The 27,214-nt window shown below is 45.4% G+C and overlaps 1 protein-coding gene across 1 annotated transcript in view; it reads right to left on the minus strand.

The window, feature by feature from the left end:
- Nucleotides 1-689: 689 nt before the first annotated feature.
- The window catches only part of SUDS3 (SDS3 homolog, SIN3A corepressor complex component), a 36,618-nt gene continuing 10,093 nt past the window's right edge, over nt 690-27,214 (minus strand). Inside the window, exons 6-12 of the mRNA XM_068989565.1 lie at nt 25,631-25,787; nt 18,471-18,566; nt 17,464-17,525; nt 17,295-17,316; nt 16,033-16,138; nt 6,710-6,794; nt 690-3,686 (exon numbers count right to left, since the gene is read on the minus strand). Of these exons, the coding sequence (XP_068845666.1) occupies nt 3,588-3,686; nt 6,710-6,794; nt 16,033-16,138; nt 17,295-17,316; nt 17,464-17,525; nt 18,471-18,566; nt 25,631-25,787 (627 nt within the window). The 3' untranslated portion in view covers nt 690-3,587. The remainder of the gene's footprint in view (nt 3,687-6,709; nt 6,795-16,032; nt 16,139-17,294; nt 17,317-17,463; nt 17,526-18,470; nt 18,567-25,630; nt 25,788-27,214) is intronic.

Raw genomic sequence — 27,214 nt, forward strand, 5'->3', positions numbered from 1 at the left:
TTTAGTCAGGTTCTTCTATCCTTTCTGAGCAGAAGACAGCTTAGCTGGCTACACTTAAGGGTCAACAACTGTAGACTGGCTCTTTACAGACCTGGGAGTTCATCTTGGACATCACGCATATTTCACTCTTCACAGCAAGCTACTGTCTAGGAGGTCCCTCCCTCTTCTCCAACTTCCTTCCCCCATGACCACTGAAGGGAAAACCTAAAATAAATTTTAATCATTTAGGCAATCAATGGATGTCACACAGATTACGTGCTGGTTTTCTCTTTGAAAGTTTATTGTCATTTAAAGAAAAAAAATAAAACCCTCTACTTGTTACATTCACCTCTCAGAACATTTAATGTACCAGTTAATGATGTTATTGTATAAAAAAAAAAAAGCCCACCAACTGCTTGAAATGGCTGTATGTTATTATTATTTTTTGCCATGTTCTGGTATTAAAGTGTTTTAAACTCTTTGGAAAAAATGGTGTAACATTAAGTACCGAGATTTTAAATTCCCAGATTAGAAACAAGAGTTTTTTATGAGGAGGAATTTTAGTAAAAATTCAAGGGTAAAAGGAAATGTTAATAGAAAATAAAAAACAAAAATATTGTAAAAAATAGGACCCACCCACCCACCCCCAACCCAGTCAAGTTAGGTTAAAAAAAAAAAAAAAAATTGCAACCAAACCCATTCCATCCCACCCCCCTGTATTTCTCTTAGAAAAGTCACCCAATCCTAAACACAGGGTCTCACACACCAATATAAGTAGCTTGATTTGCAGATCAGCTTCTGGGATCTTCTACTGGCCCCAGTTAGAATTTCTTTAAAAAAAAAACTTAAAGTTAGGTAGTTAGTTAGACTTCTATAAATACTGGTATCCAAATCAAGGAAAATATCCTGGCTTTGGTATGGCTACAGAAATCTGGAAACTGTTCAAGAGGACACTGGCTTAGAGAGGGAGGTGAGGGAGACACAGCTCCTAGGTGGAGGTAAAATAAATATTAGGGCACACCTGCAGCAAACACCGCGGGCACCGCGTGAGGCTGACGCCACGACAAAACACGTGTACAGGTTCTTGATCAGGATCACACACACACAGCTTCTTGAACAGAATAACACACATACAGATTCTTGATCAGATTAACAAATGTATAGGTTATTGATTGGAATTGTCTGGACCACACTTTATCCAAGTACCACTTTCAGGAAATAGTTTGAATCTGGGAATTTATCTGGTGCCCCGACGAGACAAAGGCCTTTTGGAAGAAGAATAACCACCTGGGTTAAAGCCAGGCCCCTCTTATTCTAGGAAGCTCAGAATCTGTCTTTTCCTTGTCTTGGCTGACTTTGCCCATCATAAAAGCACCTCTATCTCCTAACAAGGAGGCTCTTTCCTCCCTGGTCACCAACCACAGGGGCAGAACTGCTGACTCTTCACCTCTGGAGTGACTCAATAAAAAGCAGATCTACCAGGATCAGGAATATAATTTACTGTGCCATGTCTCAAGTGGACCACACGGTCTCCCTCATTCTCACCACATCATGACTGTGAAGGGTTGTCAGGATACTGAGGAGAAGGTAGTGGTGTGGCCGAGTCCATGCTGAAGCATGGCCTCAAACATCCTCCAATTTACAGAAGGGAAAAGGCTGAAGTGCCTGGTCTTCAAATCACTGATCTTTTCATGAAAGCACGAAGGAACCACCAGGCAAGGCCAGAAAACAAGGTGAGTTGCTGCTGCTTCAATGCTAAAAGTTGTTATCAACACAATTCTTACCACCACCACCCCCCCAGAGAAACTATAGAGTAGTGGTAGAAAGACAATCATTAAAAAAAAAAATTTTTTTAAACCATCTTTGATGGCAACACACACAAAATACATCTAAATAAATTTCCAGCACACTGTGCAAGGGGATAACAAAGAACTCCCTGATATTATGGGAGGTGACACACCCCACAGGGAAAATTCAGCCAAGAGAGGGCTGCCCTTACAGCAAAGGCTGCCAAGAAAAAATAAAAGGTGAAGGCCCCGTTTAGTGCAGATCTGGTTCACTACTGTAAAAATCATCACCGTGGGAGGCTGGAAGGCAGAGAAACTCAGAACGCCCAGGCAACTTCTGATAAATGACGTCATTTATCCTATTTTCTAAATGAGACTCCAACACCAGAAGAAAATGAGAGAAAAACCGGATTATAAATTAAAACTCAAATGTACCTGTACAAGCCTTTACTCTGGGTCACTAAGGTTGGTCTCTGTTGAAGCCAGGACTCGAGAAGGTAATCTACTTGTCCTCACAGCTCCACAACCTACTTTGGGACATGTGTATCAAGAGATAATACGAAGACAATCACTTGAGACCAAGGGAATTGCTTACAAAGGTTTCCTAGGACACATAACATCTACTGATTGCTCAGAAATGCTAACACTTGACCCAAATATTTTAACATCTTAAGATGGCAACAAGAATATTAAAGCAAACAATCAGCCAGTAAGTCATCTGTCTAATTTGGAGAGTGAAGGAACGTGAGCAGGTCAGGCTGTTTCATCAGGATTCATTTAGGGAGAGTGTGGGTTTAATGGCAGTCATGGCCTTCTTTGTCTCCAACCTGGGCCAGAGCTCCTGGGAGCTGACAAGGTTTCATGGGTTTGGAATGGCCAAGGTGAAACACTGGCATCAGCAACAAGAGTGTGACCTGAGTTAGAGTGCACAGATCACTGATGGCTCCACCATCCATCTCACCTCCCCACAGACAACCCAGACCATCAGCTGGCAGCAGGGACCACCTCATCTACTTGAGAGCAGGAGACAGCAGCGAACTACACACTAACATTTCTAAAATGATCACTTTGTGTTCCAGACTGAGCTAGAATAAATCTGTGTGAATCAACCACTTGTCTAAACAACATTTGAAATCAGTAACTTCAGCACTTTATGAATATGAAACACTCTCCCTGCCCCAGCCCTGTTTATTGCAGTGCACGTTGTCTCTCACGCAAATTTTTCTGTCTTTCAGCCAGTGGAATGGATGGAACACACCAGACGTAACACAAGACATTCATTTCTCCAAGAAGGCTTAGAGTCCGGAGAATGACTCTTCTGCTAGGACCTCTGCCCCAAGCTTCTGAGGAAGCAGTGAACTGTGCTTGACAAGGAAGGGACCTACGTGATCCACTGATTGGATTCAAAAGGTGAAAACGCATTGCAGAGGGTACCCCTTCCTGCTCCTCGCCATGGAAGAAAGACCTACAGATAATAGAGACAGCTGTCTCTTCAAACTTAGAGGAGGCTTTAAAAGAGAAAAAACAAAAGACAAAGCATAAGCAAAAAAAAAAAAAAGTCGGTAAAGCCAACTCCCAATGCTCCAGAGAGTACAACAGTCTCAGGGTGACGGACGACTAGAAGAAGTTGGCGCAGGGAAAGAATGATGCAAGGCGGGACGGGGCTGGCTACGAGAGTGCCTTGCAGAATCCACCACAGTGTTCTCCGTCTGCCAAGGCCAAGGAGCCATTCCCAAGTTAAAAATTTTCTATTAAGAAAACAAGACAAAACCAAAAACCATTCCAGAAAAGGGGTCGAGGGAAGAAGAATACTGGAGAACATCAAGCCGCTGACCTCCGGCGGATCACGAAGAGCCCACGCTGAAGCTGGCCCAAGTAAATCCTCATCTTGGTGCTGTCGCTTGTCTTCCTCACCCAGATCTGTGGGGAAGAAGGAAAAGGAACAGGATGAGAAACCAGTACTGAGGGACACATGTTTCAGAGCACAGGGATGTCTGCATGAACTAGGTGCCAGCAGACAGCTGGCAACCTCTTCCTGTCAACCCAAGAGGCCTTCATAGGCACCTCCTTGACCTCTGGCCTCCACTGCAGACAGTAGGCATCCGCCTGTGAACTCATTTCTTCCAGTCACCTCTTTTACAACTTTGAGTACAAAAATGGAAAGCACAGTGATCCTGAGTTTCTTTTTCATTTCTGCCTCCATCTTAAGGACTCTTTCTGGTTTGGTTTGATTACAGCATTAGCAACATTAAGACACACATATTGATAAACAAACTTCCAATCAAATAGGAAAATATTTTCCTTGACCCAAGGGACTTTCATGGTACAGCCTTCCAGAGCTCGTTTCCTGGCAATTAAGGCTAATGGTCATAACAAGAAAGGATAGAAAAATTAACAACAACAAAAAATGCCTGTGAGTGAGTGAAAGTCCAATTAGGATGCTGAAAAGGCAAATTAGCTTAAGACAGTCCTTCCCTCCTGACCATACCATTCTCCCACAGATGCGATCAGACGTCTGGCACTGGACAGGGCAGGTATATTCTTCCACAGAACTGAGAAAGAACTCTTCCAGCAGGGGGCCTGCCAGAGCTGCCAGGGGCACTCAATACACAGAATCCTGCAGCCAGGGAGGGGAAGGAGGGCTACCCCTCCATCATCCACCCCACCTGAGGGAGGAATTCCCGGGGGCCAGGCATTGTGATGACCAAGCTGAGCTCCTTCATTCTCAGAAAAACCCTCAGAAGTAAGTACTGGCATCATCCCCACGTTACGGAAGAGCAAGGCTGAGTCCACTTGTCTGATGGAAACCTTGGCACACGACATCAAGGCCCCTTGCTCTTCCTCACTAAACCACACCGCCTGACTCTTGGTCTCACCTGTTCTCTCAACCATGTACCTAACATGCAATCAGATGGAGATAAAAGTGTAATGTAAGCCTTTTAAAGATCTGCATCTCACTATATATGCAAGTGCAAGTTCACAGCTCTCCTCTTTCCCCCATTGATTTTTCAGGCTTTAAAAAAGCTTATTCAAAAAAGTCGCTCCGTCACATCTGATTCCTTGCAACCCTACAGACTGTAGCCGGCCAGGCTCCTCAGTCCACGGAATTTTCCAGGCAAGAATACTGGAGTGGGTAGCCATTCCTTTCTCCAGGGGATCTTTCTGACCCAGGGATCAAACCCAGGTCTCCTGCATTGCAGATAGATTCTTTACCATCTGACCCACCGGGGGGTCGGAGGACACACACAGACTATTTTCAGTTTCATCTCAATTTCCTTACTGTGATTATTTAACAACACAAAGACTTTAGTCAAGTACCCTGGTTTAAACATAAAGACCTCACATGAAGCCAAACTTCTAAAGGACCTTGTAGAACCATTTTAAACTGAAAACTGACTCCAAGGAGGGCTAAACAAGTAGGCAGTCACCAACATGCTCAGACCCAAGACCCACGCACCAAGTCTGCCCACGGTCAAGTTATGCAGTGGCCAAGTAGCTTCAGTGTTGCTTAGGATTTGACCTAAAAAAATGAGCTGAAATATTTCCAAGAATTGAGAAAAGTTTCCCCGTTGCCAGAGTTGCAAGGCTCCAATGCACTGAGGCTTCTTCCCTCCAGGAGACATGTCTCAGTCTCACTGTTCCCTTGTCAGATCTCGCAGATACTCTGTCAAAGGGTGACAATCTTCAAAAGAAAAAAAAAAAACAAAAACCTAATTTGCATTTCTATTTTCCTGAAAGTCCTGAGGTCACAGCACAGGTTCTGAAGTTAGGTTCAGGTACCAGGAAGCCACATGTACCTTGTACAGTGGCCCATAGGGCCAGGCACATGTGCTCTGCTGTGAAATTGCAAAGCCTACTGCCAGGGAACAGCAGGCTTCTGAGATGCCCTGTTCTGACTTGGCTTGAGATGACACACAGATCCCAAGCCTACAGAAAAATGACATTCATTTATTTGGTAATCTCTCCATAACTACTAAGTAAACAATCATTCTGCAAACTAGTCACATTGGAGGGCATTTTCAATTCAGGAAGCTGGGAGAATAGAATAGGCTTAAGTTATTCTATAATCCAGCTTCATTAGATTTACTGTGCACTGGCATGACTAAGTTGGAGGGTAGACACATAAAAATCAATTTCTTTACAGACATTTGTGGATTGATAAAAGATCAAGCCAAAACAGCTATTAAAGTTTTAAACTATTTTTTGACTACTAACAATACCCAGTTACACACTGCTGACAGCCTGCTAATGAAGGGCCAGCAGGAGAACTCACAGGCCAGTCCCATCGTCCTCAGCCTCATGACCCTGTGAGCTGACTTTCAATCAGCCCCCATCCTACAAGAGTAACTGGAGGACACCAGTCCCTGAAGATATGAGCCTAGCATCTCCTTGCTCAGAAGCACAACAGGACATGCAGGATTAGAGAGACAGCAGGCGAGGAGTGGCGTGTGGGTCAAAAGAGACCACCACCCATTTACTGAGCACTTACTGTGTGCCAGGTGCCTTGTTAGATCCTCAGAGTGAGAAACAAATCTGAGTACCCATGGGCGCTCAAGAGAGAGAACAACAAAGACGAGCTGGCTCCACAGGCAAGTCCCATCCTCAGTGGATTGTATCCTTAAAAAGTGGCATGATTTGAATGTGCAGACAGCAAGCTGACCTGCCTTGTGTTCCTTCCTGCAGTCTATCTCAGTGGTGCCCAACTCAACTACTCTGTAGGGAGTTCACAATCACAAGGAATATACAAACCCGCATATACTGTAGTCATGCAAAGTAAGAGATTTTCAAGAACAATATGTGCAATTTCTGCCTGAAAGTGCTATCTTTCAAATCTAACCCACAGACAATATAATGATTCCACTGTACTTTCTTGGTGGTACTTGCACTGTAGGTTTGTCCCATTTTGCACTCCTAAAGGGTGAGGGAGTTAGCTCAGTCCTTACTTCGTTGGCTCCGACAGAGCTGATCACACAGCTCAGTTTCTGGTTGTCCTTCGACTCCAGATAGATGGCTTGGCTCTTATGGTACCTGCCAGAAACAAGACATACACTTATTTTTTAAACCACTTTTTTGAGATACAATTGACATCTGAAATGTGGTACATATTTAATGTACGCAAATCAGTGAGTTTGAGGACAAGTACATACCCATGAAATCATCACCACCCATCATAAACATCTGTCTCCTCCCACCCTTTTAATCATAACTATAGTTTTGTAGCTTTTTTTCTTCTTTTTTGGTAAGAATATTTAATATAAGGGCTTCTCTTGTGGCTCAGCTGGTAAAGAATCCACCTGCAATGTGGGAGACCTGGGTTCAATCTCTGGGTTGGGAAGATCCCCTGGAAAAGGGAAAGGCTACTCACTCCAGTATTCTGAGTTGGAGAATTCCATGGACTGTATAGTCCATGGGGTTGCAAAGAGTCATACACGACTGAGCAACTTTCACTTCACTTTCACTTTACCCTCTTAAAATTTTAAGTATGTAAGTACTGGCACAAATTTAAGAAAGTAATAAAGAAATGAAGAAAAGGAGGGAAGAAAAAAAATACCATCACAATAAAAAATATAATTAAAGGAGTCTTAATTTATATTTGAGGAACAGCCTGGATTTCAGGTTTAATTTCAATGCTTCCATCCTTGGATTAGACAACCTCCTAATCTTCTAAGTCTAAAATCTACATTCTTGGTCTCACTGCAGAGTGGAAAAGGGGGCCAAGGAAAGGGATGGAAAACCAACTCTGTATTTAGTTTTTTATTTAAGACTATGTGACCCAGTTCACTAGTGGAGCTGATGGAATTCCAGCTGAGCTATTTCAAATCCTGAAAGATGATGCTGTGAAAGTGCTGCACTGAATATGTCAGCAAATTTGGAAAACTCAGCAGTGGCCACAGGACTGGAAAGGGTCAGTTTTCATTCCAATCCCAAAGAAAGGCAATGCCAAAGAATATTCAAACTACCATACAATTGCACTCATCTTACACACTAGTAAAGTAATGCTCAAAATTCTCCAAGCCAGGCTTAAGCAGTACATGAACCGTGAACTTCCAGATGTTCAAGCTGGTTTTAGAAAAGGCAGAGGAACCAGAGATCAAATTGCCAACAACCACTGGATCATCAAAAAAGAGTTCCAGAAAAACATCTATTTCTGCTTTATTGACTATGCCAAAACCTTTGACTGTGTGGATCACAATACACTGTGGAAAATTCTGAAAGAGTTGAGAATACCTGACCACATGACCTGCCTCTTAAGAAACTGATATGCAGGTCAGGAAGCAACAGTTAGAACTGGACATGGAACAACAGACTGGTTCCAAATAGGAAAAGGAGTATGTCAAGGCTGTATACTGTCACCCTGCTTATTTAACTTCTATGCAGAGTACATTATGAGAAATGCTGGGCTGGAAGAAGCACAAGATGGAAGCAAGATTTCTGGGAGAAATATCAATAACCTCAGATATGCAGACGACACCACCCTTATGGCAGAAAGTAAAGAGGAACTAAAAAAAGCCTCTTGATGAAAGTGAAAGTGGAGAGTGAAAAAGTTGGCTTAAAGCTCAACATTCAGAAAACGAAGATCATGGCATCTGGTTCCATCACTTCATGGCAAATAGATGGGGAAAAAGTGGAAACAGTGTCAGACTTTATTTTTTTGGGCTCCAAAATCACTGCAGATGGTGAGTGCAGCCATGAAATTAAAAGACGCTTACTCCTTGGAAGGAAAGTTATGACCAACCTAGATAGCATATTGAAAAGCAGAGACATTACTTTGCCAACAAAGGTCCATCTAGTCAAGGCTATGGTTTTTCCAGTGGTCATGTATGGATGTGAGAGTTGGACTGTGAAGAAAGCTGAGTGCTGAAGAATTGATGCTTTTGAACTGTGGTGTTGGAGAAGACTCAAGAGTCCCTTGGACTGCAAGGAGATCCAACCAGTCCATCATAAAGGAGATCAGTCCTGGGTGTCCATCAGAAGGACTGATGTTGAAGCTGAAACTCCAATACTTTGGCCACCTGATGCGAAGAGCTGACTTATTTGAATAAGACCCTGATACTGTGAAAGACTGAGGGTAGGAGGAGAAGGGGACGACAGAGGATGAGATGGTTGGATGGCATCACCAACTCGATGGACATGAGTTTGGGTAGGCTCCGGGAGTTGGTGATGGACAGGGAGGCCTGGAGTGCTGTGGTTCATGGGGTTGCAAAGAGTCAGACATGACTGAGTAACTGAACTGAACTGACCCAGTTCAAAAAGTAAATTATAATTTTTCAAGTAAAACCTATGTCCCTACTCTCTATATCTACCCCCAAAACACTGAGGCAGGAGGGTGGACAAAATGAATAGATGGGCTTGAACACACTGTTCCATTATTTTCTATTTGTTCAGATAACAAATACAAAATAAGCAAATTTGGCCTGCCTTTCTCAACAAGACAATAGGTCAAATTCAGCCCTTATTCTGATTGCTCATTCAGCAAATACTCATTAGCCACTCACTGTATCACTGGCCACCCTAGAGAGGTGGGGCAGACAGCCAACAAGGCCATAGGGTCTCTGATGTCAGGAGCTTTGAATATAGTGGCAGTGACTATTAAATACTCATACCTGCCAAGTCTAACTAGGTGAAGTTCTGAGCATTAGACTTGGACCAAAAGGTACCTAACTTTGCCCTGGTCAGTTGGGAGAACTGACCAGGAGATAAGACAAGACTCTCCCCCTTTCAGTCTCTGCATCTATTCTCTTGGCCTGTAGTGCAGGACCATCTTCACTTTCTTTTACAAGTTCAGGGACAAGGCCAAGGATGAAAGTGAGGAAACCAGGGCCAAAGCACAAATGAGTCACTAACAGCTGCCACAAGGGAAGGAGTAGTTGCTGTGTGACCGGAGCTGGAAACATCAGCAGAGGTGCTGCTGGCAACGCTGGCCTGGGCCAGTCCAGTACAGTCAAGAACGCAACCTTTGATTCATTCTGGCTGTGCAGAACTGACTTAACAGACCCACCAACTCATGTAGCTTCCACCAAAATGCATCTCCCAGCAAAGCATCGCCATCTTACCACGATTTCTGTTGGGGAAGAAGACAGATTCTGTTTTGCTGGTACAATGAAATAACCCAGGGCTAAGAAATCACAGTTAAGGATGCACTTAACACCTACAACGGCTTCCCTGTGGCTCAGCTGGTAAAGAATCTACCTGCAGTGTGGGAGACCTGGCTTCGATCCCTGGGTTGGGACGATCCCCTGGAGAAGGAAATGGCTACCCGCTTCAGTATTTTGGCCTGGAGAATTCCATGGACCTTACAGACCATGGGGTTGTAAAGAGTTGGACACAACTGAGCGACTTTCACTTTCACTTCACGCCCAAATGGGCTTTTTTCAATCAAGGTTCTAAGCACTCTTTAACATGCTACTTAGAGCTGAAAACTTAAGTTTCCAAGTCAATTTATTTCCTGAGAACACTAGAAAAGAAACAGAATCACAGATTCAATTAGAACAGCAACACTGGTTAAGACTCAGCTTTAAAGTTGCTTTTGGCCAGGGATTAGTTGGTAAACTGGGTCAGGGGACCTCCATAACACTAAATATGTTAATATTACAGTACATGAGGAAAGGGTGAACTGGTTCACGGCAAAACTCAAACTTGAGTTTCCCTTCCACATCTAAGCCAACCATCCTGTGTAATTGGTAATGTTGTGAGTAATGGTTAGAATAAAAACAGAAAAGGAGACTATTCACAGCTACTCTATGGGGATTATGAGTTATTAAAGAGATAAAAAACACAAAACAACATGCAACTAGCCTCAAGTCACCCTGATACTACTTTCTAAATACTTTAATAAAGAAAGGTCATAAGTAGGTGTGGTATAGGAGTATATAACTAGTGTGAAATGTGCTCAATATACTGCTAAGTCAAGGAAAAAACTACATCCATTATGTCCCTGGGTACATAATACAACATAATGTGTGTTACGTGTGTATCATATACACAGAAAAAAACCAGGTAAGCTTATATATTAAAATGTCTACTAAATATATATTAAAATGTCACCAAAATATAAAATAAAAACCTCAGAAAAGAATGATATTTCTTTTCACCGAATGGTTTTCCTCTTTTCTTGAATAAATAGGTACAATAGTGTGAAAGCATTAGTCACCTAGTCATATTCGACTCTTTGCAACCACATGGACTGTAGCCCACCAGGCTCCTCTGTCCATGGAATTCTCCAGGCAAGAATACTAGAGTGGATTGCCATTTCCTTCTCCAGGGGATCTTCCCGACCCAGGTATCAAACCTGAGTCTCTTGCATTGCAGGTAGACTCTTCACTGTCTGAACCACCAGGGAAGCCTTATTACTTGTATTAAAAAGTATACTGTACTTACTTACGGGCTTCCCTGGTGGCTCAGAGGTTAAAGCATCTGCCTGGAATGCGGGAGACCCGGGTTCGATCCCTGGGTTGGGAAGATCCCCTGGAGAAGGAAATGGCAACACACTCCAGTACCCTTGCCTGGAGAATCCCACAGAGGGAGGAGCCTGGTAGGCTATAGCCCATGGGGTTGAAAAGAGTCGGACACGACTGAGCGACTTCACTTTCACTTACTTATAAGCCGCGATACTGGAAAATACCAAAGTAACCAAAAAATGGTGAGAAGAAAACTTAATGTCACAAATCATGTCTTAATATCTGTTAAAGGCAATTCTGGGAGACAATCAGAACAGCTGTCCTGGGATGCACTGTATCTTCTTTCCAATACACTCAGCATCCAAATACCAACATACCAGCCTGGCTTTAAAGTAGATACTGGGAGTAAATGCAATCTGGTCCGGTAAGCCTGGGAAATGGTCTAGGGCTTACACGACTGGCCACCTCTCAACCCTGCCTGCTCTGGGGTCACTGAACGCCCACCACTGCTCACATGCTCCTGTGCCTACTGTGTGCTCCCCAGGAGAGCTGGCCACCACTGTTTCCCAAACTTGACTCCCAAGTCCTTCTGAAGCAGAGGCTCTGGGACCTCCAGCGGGTTCTCTCGCATCACAAAGTGGTCCTGGGGAACCATTATCCCTGAATATCAAATCTACTAATTACCCAAATTCTCTGGGAAAAAACAAGTCCTCAGAAATTAAAGTGTTCATACATAGTGGGTGATAGGAGGGGTAAGTTTTCAAGATAAAACCAGAAAGTATATGGCAACCTTACCATACAAATTTACTTGCTAATTCTAAATACTAATTAAAATAGCGGAAAATTCAAAGTATGTTCAAAGAATGTTAAAAAAAAAAGCAACAAAAATTGAGTTAAATTAGTAAAAATGTATTCTTTTTTAAAAAAACCAATTAACCTCAGATATGCAGATGACACCACCCTTATGGCAGAAAGTGAAGAGGAACTTTTAAAAAGCCTCTTGATGAAAGTGAAAGTGGAGAGTGAAAAAGTTGGCTTAAAGCTCAACATTCAGAAAACAAAGATCATGGCATCCGGTCCCATCACTTCATGGGAAATAGATGCGGAAACAGTGTCAGACTTTATTTTGGGGGGCTCCAAAATCACTGCAGATGGTGACTACAGTCATGAAATTAAAAGACGCTTACTCCTTGGAAGAAAAGTTATGACCAACCTAGATAGCATATTCAAAAGCAGAGACATTACTTTGCCAACTAAGGTCCGTCTAGTCAAGGCTATGGTTTCTCCTGCGGTCATGTATGGATGTGAGAGTTGGACTGTGAAGAAGGCTGAGCGCCGAAGAATTGATGCTTTTGAACTGTGGTGTTGGAGAAGATTCTTGAGAGTCCCTTGGACTGCAAGGAGATCCAACCAGTCCATTCTGAAGGAGATCAGCCCTGGGATTTCTTTGGAAGGAATGATGCTAAAGCTGAAACTCCAGTACTTTGGCCACCTCATGCGAAGAGTTGACTCTTTTGAAAGGACTCTGATGCTGGGAGGAATTGGGGGCAGGAGGAGAAGGGGACGACAGAGGATGAGATGGCTGGATGGCATCACTGACCTGATGGACCTGAGTCTGAGTGAATTCCGGGAGTTGGTGATAGACAGGGAGGCCTGGCGTGCTGCGATTCATGGGGTCACACACAGTCAGACATGACTGAGTGACTGAACTGAACTGGTTTGATAAGCTACAACTCATCTCTGCTGAAAAAATATTTTACATAGCCCCAGAGAACAAGCCCCAAACGTCAAATTGACTCTATTACTAATGGAAATTCTGACCTGGGAGAATTCCTACAATTAAGTCCTTAAAGTTTTGCCTCTACTATTAAACCCAATGAACTAGAACCACCATTACTATTATTGAAGAAAGCAATTTCTTTAGAAGGTGGGTCAAAAAGTGGGGCAAAGAAGGGGTAGAATTAAATTTAATTTTGTATCCTCCTGGGAATCCTGATATTAATGCTTTAATTTCCCCCAAAAAAAGAATGCCATGTTACAACTACAGGACTGCAAGGAGTCCCAGTTCCAGCTGTAAAGAGGCACTGCTGGGGAGGTGGGGGTGGGAGGCTCAAGAGGGAGGGGATATACGTACACTTATAGCTGATACAAGGTGCTGTACAGCAGAAATCAGCACAACACGGTAAAGCAATTATCCTCCAATTAAAAATAAAGAAAGAGTCACTGCTTTGAGTTATTAATAACAGCCAGGCCGGAAGGTTAAATCCACCCGTGCATGTGGGTGATTTCACTGGATTCACTTTAGCAGCCCCAGATTTAAAGTGAGGGGAGAAAATACAGTCCACTGGCACCATCAGTGAGTCACCTTAAAATCTCAGCTACTTTCACAGTGCTTTCTAAGGAGGGTCATTAGTACAAATCAAAACGTGAGGAAAACCTCCAGCAGGACATAAAATATCTTAAAAGCAGTGTACCCAGAGGCAAGGGCAGATGCTCATCTTCCCAAGTGAAACATAGCCTGATAAATAAGCGTTCAGGCCAAGATGGGCAGCCCAAATCACACTCCTTGTGCTGAAGTCATTTAAAACTCAATGAAATGTGTTTTGCCAGAAATACCGTTTCACAAAAATACTTCACGCCACCGGCAAGAGCAGAAAGCAGTTCAGCTGACCTCTCGGCCATAGGCCAGGACTACTGAGAAAGAAGGAAGAATGAGAGCCTCCAAACTGACAAGGACACGGAGCCAAACATCAGGAGCCCGGTCAGACGTGAGAGGCCAGTCCTGCACTGGGACTGGATCAGCCAGGATTCCGGCAAACACTTGCCAGACCCAGCGGACAGGGAGGGGCCCTCTCTCAGCAGGTGTGACGTGAACTCTGACCAGCAAGGCCACAGAAGAGGAACACAAAGAACGCAGAAAACAACAGTCATCATACTTAACCACAGAGTAAGCAGCCTGAAAGTCAGACACTTGAAAGATCTCTGCTGCCACTGGGAGAAAGACAGCGAAACGCCTTCCAAATGCTTAGGTGGCTGGACACATCCCACCTGACCACGGTCTACACCGTGAAACCCCCGTCACCGTGGATCCTTTCTTTAGAAAAACAAAGAATTTTATTTTACTGCCTTTTCATATCCCGTAAATCTGAGGACGAAGCCTTAGGAGAAGGAAGACAGAAAGCGACGCAATGACAAAATGAACATCATCTGAAATATCACAGGACTTTAGGACTCACAGATTCGTAAAGATGTTAGTGATAAATCTCATCACTTTTGAAGATGGTTCTTATGTGTGGGCTTGATCTTTAAAGGTTATTTGGTTTTCATTATTAGAAACATTTTTCATCTTATTTTGCCCCTTGATGTGTTGAGTTGTCGGGGCCTGCCATCTAGTGGTGATGTGTTCTGACAAGCAACCCTAGAAAACAACACAACTGGCCTTTTAGAAGGACACCGAAGAATCAAATGACAGGAGCAGAAGTCACCAAGATCAGGCTAACAGACAGATCCAGCCTTCATCCTCTACTGGGTTATTAACTCACTGTAACCTCACGGGTGGAACTGATTTACTTCAGGCACCACTAGGTCTCTGAGCATTTTTACCAACTTCAGACATTTAACACTGGGGCTTTTTTTTTTTTTTAAAGAAACCTCAAAACATTCAAAATAATCATAACTAATTTTTGAATTTTGGTTTAAAGGCTGAAACTCAAAACATTATATAACCATTATAAATGGCAATTACAGAGACCCTACAATAACCCAGAGAAACATTCTCCATACAAACAAGTAGAAAGGCAGCATGAAAACATGTCCACCATGACTTACCCTGACCAACAGTATGCCTACACGTGGGCAATGAATAAAAGGAAGAATTGAGAATTTAAAGAAAAGGTGGCAGGGTCCAGGTGACCTGACACCTAGCAGATGCCCAGTCACAGAGCAAACAGTAGGAAACCTTTACAAAAAGAGCAAATGCATGAATAAGGTTTTTCATATTGTTTTGCTATTTTCTTCCAATGACCTCAATGGTGGCCTGAAGGTTTCAAACCATCTTCAATCTAAACTAGTAATGGTTCAGGCTACACCTCTCCCAGGCACTTTCCCTGGAACACTTGTGCTGCAGGATGTGGTGTGTAAAAGGGTGCACACATGCTCAGTCACTCACTCATGTCCTTCTCTCTGCGACCCCCCCCCCACCCCCAAGCTCCTCTGTCCATAGGATTACCCAGGCAAGAATACTAGAGTGGGACACCACTTCCTCCTCCAGGGGATCTTCCCAACCCAGGGACTGAACCCACATCTCCTGCACTGGCAGGCAGATTCTGTACCACTGAGTCACCAGGACAGCCTGTGTAAAAGGGTACCTTGGTCAGATAAACAGTACTGAGTAACATCTCATAAATTCAATGTACATTAGCGTATCAGAAGACCCAGAGTGCTACAATGACGAAACTCACTGATCTTAGTTACTAGTTAACACAGCCACGGCCCACTCACCTGACCACAGAATCTTTTCTTCCACAGAACCCCTATTAATTTCAGCATGCAGAGGGCACAGTTAAGGGGAGACAGAGGGGGACATAAACCCTGACCCCAGGCTACAGGGGCACCACAAAAGATATAAGCCTGCAGGTTCTAGCATGGTGGCAGCAGCATGATCAGAAGAACATGTTTTGGGGAACACTGCCTTCAGAGATCTAACAAGCAGCATCAATCCAAAACTCCTGACACACTTCTTAACCTCCCTCCACCTTTAGTTAAGCAGCAGCCATGCTCTGAAATAATAACTAGAGACAGCCCTGGCCCTCTTTCCAAACGGTTCTTTCGAGATACTAATGAGTAACCTATGTTCACACAGAACTTACCATCTTTTATCGTAGTACAGTTTGCCATCTTCTATCCGAGCTTCAAATCTCTGGGCTGGAGACTCTGCAGGGGTGGTGGGCAAGTGTTCAGGAGAGGATGGGGATGCTGGAGGAACCAAAGAGATATTCCCATGACTAAGCATGTCACAAGCATGCGAGTCCATTCACTAACATGCTTTAAGTGAAATGCTATTTAAAAGGGGGTAAGGGTCCTCGTGATCCTCAAGTTCTTACTGTTGTAATAAATGGAAATTCAACAAAATTCTTGTATATCACATCCTCAAAACAATTCTGTGAGCAGGCAAGGCAAAGATTTACCTCCCCACAGAAGAGAAACTGAAACCTGAGGCTCAGGCAGGCTAAGGATGTGCCCAAGGTGACTGGGGGTAGGACTAAAACACCACTGACAATAAGAAGCTCCAGTGGGCAAGAACTGGAAAAATCTCTTTGAATTTATAAAAATTAAATGTCTAGAAATATTTATTAAGAGACAGAGCAGGTTATTGGGTTATGTATCAAGTAAAGCTAATAGCGCTGGTAACTAAAATGGGACCAAATCATCTAAATTCACAACCCGCCCCACCAGGCCTTCAGACACTCAGAACTTCTCTTCGGACCATAGTGGCTTTCAGGAGGGAATTATTTAGAGTGGCAAGAATCTTGTTTCCTTTCACAAGACTCACCTCATGGACGGATGTGCAAGTAATTGCCATGTTTAAAAACAACAACAACAAAAATGCCTTGCCAGTTCAGAGTTCTATTTTGCAGCCTAGCAAAGACCGTTGAGTGCTGCTCTGAATGAAGCACCCTAAACACTGGGCCTGTCTCTTCTGTAAGTTGGGACTGGGAGTAGCCTGAAAGGCCCTTAGGAGAACCAGCCTGTGAAAAGCCACTGGATAAGCACGCGTCGTGCTGAACTCTGCCAAGCGACTAACACTGAAATATCCTCTGATTTCATTTTCAGAAATGGATCTGTGCTGACATCTTATGCCTAATGCATACAAAGGAAAGGAAAAAATCATGTCTTTTTTACAATAAATCCTAAGGAAAAAACAAAGGTACTTTTAACATAGCAGGGTTAAAAATAAAAATCAGGGGAGGATGAACTTAAAGGTCCCGTTTGGTTTTCATGATGACTGCTCTTAGGTAAATGATGAATGTTTTATTTTTGAAAACCATGACAACTCCTTGTCAGGCATTCACATGCTTTTCCACCGATACAATAAAAGGCGGCCCAAACGCCTGTAACGTTGTGCACTTACCTGGTCTCTTGGGTGACTTCAGCTGTAGGAAGAACAACAAAAAAATCTTAGAGAAAATAATTTCAGATGCAACTTAAGGTATCAAAGGTATCACAGTGATTTCACAAGCAACATGTGAACAAAATAAAGCCCGAGCTTTCAAACAAACATTAAAAAAATCACACTGTACCTTATTTAACGTTCTCAGATCCTCCATGATCTGCTCATCTGTTAACAAATAGTTGAGCTGCGGTGTTGAGAGTTAAAGGAATGTGTCTAAAAAGGACAGTTTCTAAGCAAACAGAATTCAACAAGATGGTGCCAGAGTTTGAGAATCTACCAAGTGAGAGGAAGTTCCACCATGTTCCTACAGTTTGCCTCTCAGAACTTTCTGATCCTCCTACTCAACGTGGTGGAGTCAGGTATGTAAAAGAATCCACATTCCCCCATCTTACAAATGTCGATGGTTAAGAAGGTGAAACTCCACAGGTAACTACAGTAACAGTGAGAGCCCAGGACGCAGGAAAAAACGTCACCTGCCACTTGTGAAGTGCTTTGTCCCGAAGATCTGAGACTTCCACACACATACATAATCTTGCCTAGCAGCTTCAATTCTCGGTTGGGAAGATGAAGGGACCTGAAGTCATGCCCTGTCCTCCTGGCAGATAAATAAGAAAGCCATTCTGTATAAATGGCTATTATCTCCTCAAGAGGATAAATACAGCCCCCTGCCCTCCCGCCCACCACGTATCCCCTTTCCATTCTTATGATGAGAGGGGTTTCTTGACGTCTAACTAAACTTTTTTGTTTCAATTGAACAGCAGTTTGCAATCCACTGTTTGGGGGATATAGCTGACTGAAGTACAAGAGGCAGTTAATATTCTCATTTGCTATGTGGAAAAATCAAGGGCACATGAAATTTTCAGCTGTCCCGAATCTCCAAGTGAGTGTAAAAGGAGCCCAGAGTCCCTTTCCAAATGACTGCTCTCTGCAACTCCCTCCCACTCAAAGGAGAAACGACTGAGGACTCCAATCATAAATGGCCACCCTCTATCTCACGGACGAATATATGTGCTTTCCAACCTAATATGACAATTCCTGTAGGACAATGGCCATGTTCAGTCTATCAAAAGGAAAAGCAAAGGATTCAGTGGTCTAAAGGAAAAGGCGTGATGAAGGCTTGATGTGAGTGGATATCAGGAGCAGGTTTCCTCCTCTTGTCTGGGATGGGAACAGGATCATTCGGTCGCCTCCGCAACTTTCTGGTCATGATGGGCTTCACTTCCATGGAGTCTGTGGCAAGAATGGAACGGGTAAAGCTATCCAACTGCCACCTGAAGTCAGCAAGAATCCACAGTAGGACTATCAGCCCCAGAGCCACCCCATCAGGGTTGCTTTATGGGGGATGTCCAGTCCACGTGTGACCTGAGTCAGACGCCGGATGACTTCTGAAGGGCCTGTGCTCAGGAGACTCTGAAGGCTGACCCAAGCACACACACCCCTCGGAAACGGCAGCCCCCTGCAGCTTCCCACTGCAGCTGCTGCGGCTCTGCTCTGACTCCCTGGAAACTAGGTGTTTTCCCTCTTCCGCCTCTCTCCAATCAAGAGGCCACAGAGCAGTAGGCCCTTAGGATTGGAAGGAATTTCTGGGTTGTTTCCATTAATTCCTGCCCTTCCCACAGACAGTGAGTGAACCAAAGCCCAGTGGTGTAATAGGCTCTTGAGAGGCCTCTAGCCTCAGTCTCAACATTTTTACATGAGATTTACAAACCTGAACTCTTATTATTTTATTTTACCACCTTTTCTAACTACTCGACTATCCAGACTGATATACCCTAAAGGCTCCTGGTAAAGGTCTAGTTTCCTCCTCCTTGACTTCTCTCGACTGGCTGTCACTGTGGCCACCTGCCCTCATACACAACCTCTCCCCAAGGTCCCTTCTTCTCTCCTGGTTTCCATCCTTGGCCTCCATTTTGCTGGCCTGCTCCTTAGATGCAAGTGAGCTCTGAGGTCTTGTCAGTTCTCGCTCCAGCTCCACCCACCCTGCCGCACAGCACCCTACACCGCCACACATTCTTCTCCAGGTTCCGAGTGAACCACTTCTTCCCTGTGATTTACCGCCAAGACCATCTCCTCCACCACCCACCCTCCCTAGTCAGAGCCAACTGTCATCTGTGACTTTCTTCACCTACACATCAGATCCCTCAGATAATGGCAGTTCTGCCCTTTCACTGGACTTCTCAAAGGGCACTAGTGGTAAAGAATCCACCTGCCAATGCAGGAGACTTAAGTGATGCGGGTTCGATCCCTAGGTTGGGAAGATCCCCTGGAAGAGGGCGTGGCAACCCACTCCACTATTCTTGCTTGGAGAATCCCATGGACAGAGGAGCCTGGCGGGCTACTGTCCGTGGGGTTGCAAAGAGTCGGACACAACTAAAGCAACTTAGCACTCACACATGCTGCCTTTTCACTACCTCTCAACTCCATCCTCCCATCATACCCTCACCTCTGTCAAAGGGCTCTTCCTCAGACACAAATCAGATCATTCATCACATCACTCTTCTCAGGAAACATATCAATGCCTTGCTTTAGCTACAGAATAAAGGCCATGCCGGCTTCCCTGGTGGCTCAGATGGTAAAGCGTCTGTCTGCAATGCAAGAGACCAGGGCTCAATCCCTGGGTCGGAAAGATCCCCTGGAGAAGGAAATGGCAACCCACTCCAGTACTCTTGCCTGAAACACTCCACGGACTGAGGAGCCTGGTAGGCTACAGTCCACAGGGTCACAAAGAGTCGGACATGACTGAGTGACTTCACTCACTTCTCCCTTCTGGTCTCCGTCCCTTCTCCTCCCTGCACAGAGTCTCTGCGCGAGCTTTTCAACTCTTCCGTCACCCACAGGCACCGCCCTGTTTATGCCTTCAGCCGCTGCGGGCCGTCCCTTGCCCAGCCACCTCTTTTCTGCCAGGAAACTCCTACACACAGCAACCTCCGAGAGCCGGCTCAACACTCCCCCTGCTGTTACGGCTTCTGAGAAGTCCTGCCTTCTTCCCAGCAACCAGAGCATCTGTACGAGCCCCTCCACCAAGCTCCTGGTCGCTCCCCCAGCAGACACACGAACTCCACCCCAAGGCCAAGCACACTTCCGCACACAGCAGGGGCTGGCTGCACAGGATTTCCCACAGAACAACTAGATGAAGTCAAGTCTGAGGCTGAGGGCCAGTTCATTTGTGACTGTCACCTACATGAACAGCTGACAGGACAGCCTGACAGAATTCAACATGGCCTGTCCACCACGGCAACGCACAAGGCCCGAGAGGATATAACGGGGGAGAGTGAGAGGCCGTCTCCCTAAAAGACCTCTCTTACCCTGTGCTGAGACGCCACCCTCCCAGTTTCTTACTGGTTGGGTGGGTGGGAATCCCCGTGGCAGTGTGTGACGTGTCAGGCAGGCTGAGTAAATAAATACTCTTGCATCTCAAGTTTCCTCATCTATAAAATGTACATACCGGTAACACTTCCCTCACAGGGTGCTGTGAAGATTACATGATGACAGGTATAACCCTCAACATGGTGCCTGGCATAACCTGAGTTCAGTCAATGCCAGTTTTTATCATTGAGCTCTCAGCCAGGATAAAAACCATACAAAGATCTTTCTGAGAAGTCATGGCACAAACAGCTGCAATAGAAGTTACAAACTTGAAGCCAACTGCTGTCAACCATGAGGCTTTACAACATTTAGACCTAATCTGGAAGATGAAAGCACACCAGAGATAAGGCACCAAGACTCCAGCCAAGTGTGCCCTGCCCTCCAGGGGTAGGAGATACATGACGGAAACAAGCACGGAGCAGGAGAGCTGAGAAGATCTGGGAATAAGCTGGTCCATTCAAAGCCAAACAACTCAGGAAAAAATAACTGCACCCAATCACTCACAGATAAGAAAACATAATCGAATTCTCCTCTGCAATGGTAAAAATCAATCCATTTCACTGGCCTAGTCATGGCATTAGCCTAATGAATTTACCCAAAAGACTACTTCAGCATAAGGAAGGTGCTCTGAGGAAATCTCTGAAATTAATTAGCATGTCCCCACCACTGTCTACGAGAGTGAGTGAGCAGGAAGTTGTCCTGACCCAGGGTCCAGGTGGAGGATGTAATTCAAGGGGAAGGGCAACACAGTTAAGACTGTTTACTTAACTCACTTTGCCCCAGTCCCAGCAAGGTTTGCATGGTTGGCTTCCACAGACGACCTTTCATAGAAAGATGAGAGGTGCTGGCCACCTGGGTCTGAGCTGATCTGGAAATTATAGTTCTCACCAGAATCAACAGGCTGGGTTTACATCAGTCTCCTGGGTTTAACCAGGGGTCCCAAATGCTCTGACAAAAGACAAACTTCTGGGACTGAAACTCAGACTTCAAGAGTGTGGCCACCCTGGAGAAGACACTCGAGCAGGAAACAGCATCGTCTCCGACAGAAAAGCCACAGCAGGGTCAACACTGTGGCAGGTGGGCAGTTACCCCCAACCCAGGGGCCAGACTGCAGGCCCGGGGCAAACCCCAGGCACCCCTTTCTACTGGCAACGTCACAAACCAAGGCTGCACGGTGACTATAAATGGGTGCCTGTAAGAGACGGGCGGGGGGATGAAAATCAAGGTCAGGTCTTTCGTAGCCAAACTGGGTAGGAACAAGGGGACTGATTCCCGTTAGGCCAGCAGCCCACAATACAGAGGTCGCACTTCAAGGGTGAACCCATCAGGCCCCCACAATGCTTGGATTCCACAATGGCAGCATCAAAAAAGAACGATGGGGGACGAGCCTGCCCCACCCCAAATCCAGGTTCCCTCTTCCATCCTCTCCCCCATGCCATTTGTTTGGAGCCTCTTCTGACTTCCAAGGGTCCCTGCTCACCGGCATCTGGTCTGTGTGGTATGAACCCCCTCCTGCATCACTACAACCACACGTGTTTTGTAAAGTTTCCTTGCCACTAGAAACCAGCCTGACACATCTTTATCTTCATTTAGGACACTCCTCTGTCAGAACCACCTCACACTGAGGAAGGCACGGAACCACGTCAATCCTGTAACTATGAGAACACGGGCTCCTTGAGGACACAGGCCTTCCGGGCAGCTCATTCTGTGACGCACCCAGTGCCACAGGAGTTTGGAGGGCTTCTGGAGTCAGCATCACGTGGTGGTTAACAGAACATGCCTGGAGTCGGAGAATCATCTCACTGGGACGCTTGGAGCAAAGGGCTCCATTCCCACACACCTGCCCTCCTAAGGCAAGCTGAAGGAGTCGCAGGGCCTGAATGAGGTTCCAGTTTCACCGGCCCTCAGTGCCTGCTCTGTGTGCCAGCCTCCCAGGGGCACATCGCACCATCTTCACATCAGACCTCCACAGCGGGTTCTATCAGCTCCCTCCCAAACAACAAAACCCCACCACAGATGCAAGTTCAAGGCAGAGCTGGGGTTCATCCACTCCTGTCAGCCTTCAGTGGCAGCTCTCATATTTTCATGTAACACCTAGCTCGAGTTAAGTACTCAGAGCTCCTATTTGATGTTATCATCATTCATGGCTCTCGCCATGAATCCAGTATCTTCTAAGGAACCTCACAGGCTTTACTGAGGTCATGAATATCTTCCACAGGGGCCTGCAGGTTGGTTGGAAGACGCCCCTGGTGCGCCACGCACTTAAAAAAGAAGATGAAGTGGTGGTTAGTGGGCTGTCAGCAGGCAGGAGAAAAGATGGCTGGCCTAAGGTAGGAAGGGGACACAGAAACGAAGAAAGATAAAGCCCCCACACGTTTTCAAGCTCATGAAGGTCTCATTAATTATCACGGTTACTTATAACTTTGGTCTCAACTGCAGAGAAAACTCACACTTGAGTGACTCTATCTATAATCTCACTCCTCCAAGTGTGGCCTGACCAGCAGCATCATAGGCCCTGAAGAGGTGGTCAGAAATGCAGATCACTGGCTCCACCGCAGAACCCTCGAACCAGAATCTGCATTTTACCAAGACCACAGGTGACTCACATCCACACTCAAGGTGAGGGAATCGCGGCTCACATACCAGTTTCTTTACGATAGTACGCCTTCCTGCCTGAACAACCCAGCTGTCCCGAGGTCTCCACCAGTGGTTCACACAGCCTAGAGAATGTCCCACCATTTCCCACAGAGGGCTGTAAAGGCTGAAGTCCTGCTCAGATAGAGCACTTCACCAGGAACGCCTGTTTCCCAACGGGTTATTTGGTTTGAGTTTCTCATCGGACCCACACTCCATTTTGTTTTTCAAGAGATCTTCATGTTGAACCAGAAAAGGAAATTTTAAGAAGCATCTTTACTGGGCAGAGCTAGGCAGCACTGATACTGGGCATCAATCCACAGAGGTAAAATCAGTCACTCAGCAAGAGGAAGGCAGCGGGCCTTTAAGCCGACACCATGGCAGCACCATCTGTGGAAACGCTCGTTACCCTTCTAGCTCCAGTGCCTTCCCTTCAGACAGTCCATCATTACCTTGGCAGCGCTTTCCACGCCAAGGGTACCAAACAGCTTGAGGAAGGACGTCAGTACCTTTAATGCCCATGGCAGGCTGTAGGCACTCCTGTCGTCTATTTTACTGCGTCACAAATGATTTCCCTGCATTTATTTGTCTTTTCTACCCTGGCAGGCTCGGCCTCTTAAGTCACTGAGGATGTCTCCTGTCCCTGTTAAAATTCCGGCTGTAAAACAGCCTGGCTCAACAATGACTATTGCCTGTCAATATTTAGGATGCCAAATCACAGGTGAGGGGCTGACAGCCTTCCCCACAGATGGAAAGGGAGAGGCTGTAAACTGACAATGTTTCCCACTCGCCTAATGAAGGCTCCGAGCATCTGGTGGCTCTAGTGGGGATCGATGAGGCATCAATGCCGCCGGAGCCACATTGGAGAAGAGGGTGTGCAGGTCAGAATACAGCCATGCAGACTGGGACCGGACAAGGCACCACTGTGCTCTCAGTTTAATCAAAAAAGCGCCTCAACAAGAACAAGACGGTGCTGTTCTGAAGATGCTGTTTTATATAGCATCCATTCTCACCAGGACATATTTCTGAGTTGCAGTCAGTGGTCTTCAAGGAATTCATTCCTTTTGCCAAGTCTTTCAAAAAGGAAGGTATCAGAAGAGAGATTTTTCAAGAGCCAGACCCCTACTTTAGACACAGCCACATATCACTGGTGTGTTGTGGGGACCGGCGCTAGAAGTCCACGTCAGGGGGAGGGCCAGGTTGGCTAACAGCACCAGAAATACCAAAGGGGAAATAAAGCTCTAAACTGTTACTCCTAGCTTCAAAGTCAGCCCCGAGGACTTCCATAAAACAAGGTCTTTCTGGAGCATTCAACAAAAATGAGACATGCCAGAGCCCCAGGACCTTCTGAACATGATTATAAGAGGAAATCTGGGGCTGCGCAGAAGGCATGCCATTTACAAATCCAAGTGAAAAACTCACCACTGACGTGCCTTCAGTAGTTGCTGATGGAAATTTTGCCAAGTTCCAAAACAGCTAGTTCAAGCCAATTCCCATCCTGTATCCTTCTCAGAGTCATTGGTCTACATATGGCAACAGAAAAAGCAGCCCATATTGCTTCTCCCTCAAACCTGCCGAGTTCCCATATGCAGACGACTGAATCCTAGAAGGCCAGGGAGCGACTGGCTCCAAGTCTAATGTAACTTTACTAGCTTCACGGGAGAACAACTCAGTTTAGCTACCCCTGCTGAAATGTTCACAGTAACACCTGGGGTGAAGCAACAGCACAGATGATACAGCCAAAGCCGCTGTTCTGACAGTCAGGTCAAAGTTAAGACAATGCTTTTTCCATAACAAAGGTAGACCTCCCCCCAACCAAAAAAAAAAAAAAGAGGGATTTCCACCAGCAGAGCGGAACTTGGGCAAGTAATTCGTGAAGATAAGCAAGACTGGAATGACAGCTGACCCAGGAATTTTGTTAAATAAAGCAGAAGCCCGATGCTGCAGTCACTGTTAAAGGTCTACCATTTAATTTACCCAACACCTGTTATGTACAGGGCCCTGTACTAGGCACTCATATTTCTAATCAGTTTTGTGGAATAAGGTATGATCAGCCTCATTTTACAGAGGGGAAAATAGGCTCAGAGAGGTTAAGTGGCTTGACTAAAGTCACACAGCCAATACAAAACAGAGCTATAACTATGACCTGCCATGTCAAAGACTGTCCCCCCACCCCTCTTTCAGCTCACTCTGCTCTGATGATGAGGAACTGACAGGAGTCAGCACTGGAGTGCCTTCCTCCCTCAAAGACCCCCTCAAATTTCCCTGGATCCTGTTCTGTGGTGCTTTCGTACCTCCAGTCAGTTCCATCGTTAGCTTTTCATTTTCAATCATTTTCTTCTTTTCCTCTAGCTCAGCAATTAAGTTCTCTTTCAACTCAACCTTCTTGTCTTCAAATTCTTTCACTGCCGCCTTCTTTTCTTTGATGTAATTTCTTTCCACTTGTTCCGTCTAAGCAAAAGAGAAACATAGATTGCGGCTATATAACCCTGGGAGCCAGGGTCTGAACACAAAGCCTTGTTCTGTGCGTAAGCACCAAGAAAATACCTTTTCTAGAAATAAGAGAGACAGCAGCAGTCACACACCAACGAGCAGTAACAGGGTGTCTAGGAGCAAGCTTCCCGATGCATGCATGAAACTGAACCACATAACTTCTGGTTTTTATGTGAATCCCTCACTTGTAATCAGGTATTTTCCTCTCTTCCACATCTTATACTTTGTGGCTTGTATGTGGAAACAAAACCTAAGTTTCTCAAAAACAGTAAATAAACCCTTTTGAAGGCACAACTTCGAAGGAAAATAGTATATTCCAGATGAAATACCTATATTCAAGATGAGTTATAAGATACCAAGACAGCCTGGGTTGCCCTATTTTTTGATGCGTACAGTAAGGTTAGATCCAGCAGTAAGATAAAGACCAACAAGAGGACAAGATCACTTATTAGGTGCCTGAACCCCGAGAGACACTCAAACAGTGAAATTATACTAAGTAAAAAAAAAATGCATAAGCATCCATTTCCCAAATCTCATCATATCCTGAAGTGAAGAACAAGGGGACTCCTGGTGGGTATGGCTGTGGGTCGTGTGACCCTCTGGGCCATGACTATGCGTGTTTGTGCTGACTTCAGTCTCCAATAACGTAGCTGTGAGAAACCATGACCACTCCCCCACCCTCTCGCTTCGCCACACACACACTGGCCCCTTAGGAGCCAGCACACCACCCACGATTTGGCCCTCGTCACTGCCTGTAGCTCTGCACCTCACATGGAACCAGCACTCAGGCATCTGCTCAAAGATCTTAATCAGTCTTTCCCTCCCATCCAGAGTTTCAAAAGGATGAAACTGAGCTGATTCAGAGACCTGGCTGCTTTGAGGACCAATATAACCAACTATTAGGCCATTATAATTCAGTGCGTGCATGTGTGCTAATTTGCTTCAGCCAGGTCCGACTCTTTATGACCCCATGGACCACAGCCCAGCAGGCTTCTCTGTCCATGGGATTCTCCAGGCAAGAATACTAAAGTGGGTTGCCATGCCCTCCTCCAGGGGATCTTCCTGACCCAGGGATCAAATGTGCATCTCTTATATGTCTTTGCACTGGCAAGTGAGTTTTTTACCATGTACCCCCAAATGGCTGTAATGTGAGATGAGAGTCAACAAGAAAGCAGTGAGGGGTGAGTATCCATCTGTCAAGCCCCTGGGATAAGCACAGGCTGCCCGACCAACAAACAGAATTTCTGAGCTGAGACCAAATGTCCTTTAGTCAAACAGAACCCTAGTCGAGGCTTCCAGCGGGGATTCCCTATGTCTATGCGGCGATGAAGGAAAGGCCACTGGGTTGGGAGAGCAAGGTCCCACCCTGACAAAGATCCTGCAAG

This window comes from Capricornis sumatraensis, chromosome 17, assembly GCF_032405125.1.
Source record: "Capricornis sumatraensis isolate serow.1 chromosome 17, serow.2, whole genome shotgun sequence".
NCBI lineage: Eukaryota > Metazoa > Chordata > Mammalia > Artiodactyla > Bovidae > Capricornis > Capricornis sumatraensis.